Raw genomic sequence first — 3956 nt, 5'->3', positions numbered from 1 at the left:
TGCCAATGTCATGTTGTTGTGCTTGCCAACCACCAATAATGGCTTGGGGGTGAGGTTGTTGTTGAAGACATTGTATTTATAAGTGCCTCTTGTAATCAACATTGAATGACTGTGAGAAGACATGTGTAGCCATCTTGAAAGAGTGAAATGCTGGCTCCTAAAATGCGAGATTTGTATTACCTTTTATGCCCTCACCCCTCTCTGCCCCACCACAATCCCAGATACACCCTTGGATTGCTTGGTCTCGTCGTGGTCTCGATGGGGTTTGTGCGTCGCCCCGAGGTGTGGAGCTCCTGGTGTAAAACGACGCACACGCTACGTGCGGGTTAAACCCGCGAATGAGGGCATTACATGTCCCACCCTCAAGGACACGGCGCCTTGTCCTCGGCCTATGTGTAAGCCGTAGGCAGTGATAAAATGGAATAGGCGGTAAAAAGGGTCTGTAATACTAGCTTAACTGCATATCACCCTCCCTTCGCACAAAGGGTTGCTGCCACTGCACAATATTTTATCTTCCTTTCATTTGTAACTGGGGTGTTTAGCATCGAAGATAGATAATTGAAAGTTTAGTGTGCTATCGTGGGCCAAGGTGCCTTCCGCACATCAGGTACACTGAGGTTGGGGTGGGGGTTTATGTTTAAATTTAAAAAATAATTAAGCAAAAGGAGAGGGAAAAATTGTGAGAGAAGGGAGAGGGTGACACATAAGGTGGGTGGGAGATGTGACCTGGAATGGAGAAAGGGATTTCAAAAGGGGATAAGAGAATAGGGGGGGCGGGGGGGGGGGGGAAATGCATGAAGCCAATTTTGGATAACATTTCTGCTAATTTTGGACACAACATATGTAGATGATCGCTAGTCAAAACTGGTTGTACTTAGGAAGATCGGTATTCAAAACCAAAGGCAGCACAACCTCGTAGAGCTGCGATGCGCTCCCTGTGTTCGTCTCGACGTCCGAGTGGTCTTGATCCGGGACCGAGGACCACTCGGTGGTCAAAACGGCGGTCCTGAACCTTCCCTACTGCGTAGTGATACGGGTCGCCTCCAGTTTGGAAATCGCATACACATCGAATTATTTTCGCTCTTCGTAATCAAAGGATTTTAAACGGGGTTTATAAATAGAGGTGCATTCGGAACTTTTGGAGAAAAATAAAATGATAGAAAAAACGACTTGAAACCAGAATTATTGGACAAAATGTTAACGAAGGTTAAAACACTTGTCAACTAGACCGGCACATGGTAGAGAGCATACGTCCACTGGGCTGAACAGTTTGATTTGTATCAAACTGATCGGTCAAAATCTAACCGGCTTGTTTTTGTCACCTAACCAACTCATCCACCAAGTTTTGGCAAAAATCGTCAACAACTTTTTGAGATTTCGTGCTAAATATGGGTTTTGGCCACATTACTCAATGGTGAAGAATCATTTAAAATTCTCAGATCCAGATTTGAATCTTCAACAAACTCTAATCATTTCATCGTTGTCACATACCCAACCTCTCCACCAAATTTCGTCCGAATCTGTACACAACTTTTTGACATATCCTGTTGACAAAGGGACAAACAAAACAGACGGGTGAAACCATATCCTTCATCCACCTTCGGTGGCGGAAGTAATAACTTGGTCCAAATAAGAGCAATTAATTTATTTTGTCCAAGTGGCTAAGTTTGAAAAAAACAGAAATGAACTTGTGGTCTGAAAACTTTTCCTTAACCCAATGATTCCTATTCTGTAATTCCTGAAACCACAGAAGGGCAGAGCAGCCTTGATACCACTAAGCATTCAAAGCACATAAATAAATAATAAATAAAAACAACTATTGGAAGCAAATTGCATATTGGCCAATTAAAGCGCGGTGTTAAACAGTACGAGCAAAATCTTAGGTCAGCTCCATAGTGGCAATACCCCCAAGAATAGCAGGAGCAAATTATCACTTTGCCACATGTTGAGCTCCACCAGACACGTGCTGTGCTGCTAAAACTCAAATATTCACATCTATTGCACACATATAACAAAAATGCTGCTTGTTGCCTTATTTACCAGCGAACAGCACAGGTGAATCACCATCTTGTCATAATCTCGACCCGGTACTTCCATGCTCGGTTTCCTGCTTGGTATTTACTCACAAAGTGCAAAAATGAACAAATAAATATATTTTCATCAAGGCCGAATGACGATTACCTGACTCAATTGCGAACCGTGACCCTTGCATCCTCGCACCTGCCGAGTCTTTGCCTGGAAATATACCTATGATGTCTAATTGATTCCAGGCAGGAAAGCAGGAACAGATGTAAAAATTCAACTTACTGGAGCAAAGAAAAAAAATGTTTTGGACAAGGAAACTCAACAGGAAGCTGTCCAAGCCGATCATACGGATCACGCAACTTGCTACAATAGATGGTTTGTACCTGCAGACACCCCCATACTTTCCAGACCCTCTTATTCAACCCTCCATTATTATAGTCACATGTACGAGTCAAAAGCTTCGGAGTTCTGTCACCCTTCACAGAACCTCTCATCGTCCCTCCGCCCGAGTAGAAATTGAATCCACAGACATTTTTGTCAACAACATCTTCGCAGCATTTTTGTTGGGATGGCACCACTTTCTTGGAACACGACAAATCGCTGGAAATGAAACCCGGTGATCTCATGTCTCCTTCAGCAGGTGAAAAAAAAACTGTTTTTGTATACATAACAGATGCTCGTGGTAGATGTAGTATACTGATCGGATCAGGATGTAACAGACAAAAACAGGACGCAAAACATGCATACATGGGGAAGGAAATTCCAAGGAGGAAAAACTGGAAATTATAGATTTGGTTGGGGTTAACGACGGCAGAAAAGATCATGGTTTTGGATTGGGGATGATCTGAAATGGCGACGAACAGTTGTCTTAAAGACCTGAAGGGAGGAGTGAGATTGAAGAGAATGTGGAAGTTGATTCTCCAGGCAGGAAAAAAAACAACAACAAATGAGTGGAGGTGAGTGGAGATTCGGATTTCGGTAGTTTTACCACAAGGGGGTTGTTGGTGGACTGTGTGAGCCCTGCAGAAACTTGGGGGGGGGGGGGGGGGGACAAAGCATGGAAAGAGCAGAGGGTGCAAGACCAGAAACGAGGTGGTGGAAGACAGAATGACCACTGACCTGTCTGCGATGGCGAACTGATAAGCCCATAGACTCAGCTTCAGCGCAGGAGATTTCAATGATCTTGACTTCTCCATATCCCCCCAAAAGGCCAAATGCCAAAAAGAGAGTGCCTAGAAGCAATGCATTATTTCTAAGACTACATTGGAATATTGTCCTTCCAGAGAGTTTGACAGTGGATTACGATTACTGCAACTTGGTTCTAGTCTGATCATCTGAGACCAGCAATTCACCAAAAAAAAGGCCAGTACTTTGAGATGACGTCATCCTCCTCCATGATAATTTTGCGCCATGCGCAAAACAGTTTCTGCGACCTGTTGGAGTATTGGGAATGGGAAGTTCTACCTCGCCCACCCTATTCGCTGGATTTCAATCCACATGGCTTCCAGTTATTCCTCAAAAGAACAACAAGCTGGGATGACATGTTTTGCATCCACTGAAGCACTTACGACGACCACCTCGACTGCTTTGAGGACACCTCAGAAGGAAGTCTTCTGTCCTGGGATCAAGAAGTTGGTCGATCGCCGGACAAAATACATCAAATACGAGTAGGATGGACATTATGTAGAATCATGTGAATTGGTTGATACTCTTTTGGTACTCTTTTTGGTTTTGTTTTGTTATTGGGTAGGTTGGTACTCTTATCTAATATGTATGTGGGGTGGTGGATATTTTGGGTGACCCTCGTAGATTATAATATAATCTGAAAACTTCCAACCATATGACATTTATTCAAGAAGGTCCCCATTATTATTAGTTCACTCGTTTTGATGACAGCACAGATTTCTTGATGAAGTCAAAATCTCATTAGA

General features: G+C 43.4%; 1 protein-coding gene across 2 annotated transcripts in view; it reads left to right on the top strand.

Annotated features, from left to right (window-relative positions):
- LOC137420938 (spondin-2) overlaps positions 1 to 2165 on the top strand; it is a 74714-nt gene extending 72549 nt beyond the window's left edge. For both annotated transcript variants that reach the window (XM_068106470.2, XM_068106471.2), the window contains one exon: positions 222 to 2165. In XM_068106470.2, coding sequence (XP_067962571.1) covers positions 222 to 406 — 185 coding nt within the window. In that variant the 3' untranslated portion in view covers positions 407 to 2165. The remainder of the gene's footprint in view (positions 1 to 221) is intronic.
- Positions 2166 to 3956: the final 1791 nt, after the last annotated feature.

Source organism: Myxine glutinosa, chromosome 2, assembly GCF_964187855.1.
Source record: "Myxine glutinosa chromosome 2, kmMyxGlut1.1, whole genome shotgun sequence".
Classification (NCBI taxonomy): Eukaryota; Metazoa; Chordata; class Myxini; order Myxiniformes; family Myxinidae; genus Myxine; species Myxine glutinosa.
The sequence above is the reverse complement of the archived record's forward strand: the minus strand, read 5'-3'. Positions and strand labels throughout refer to the sequence as shown.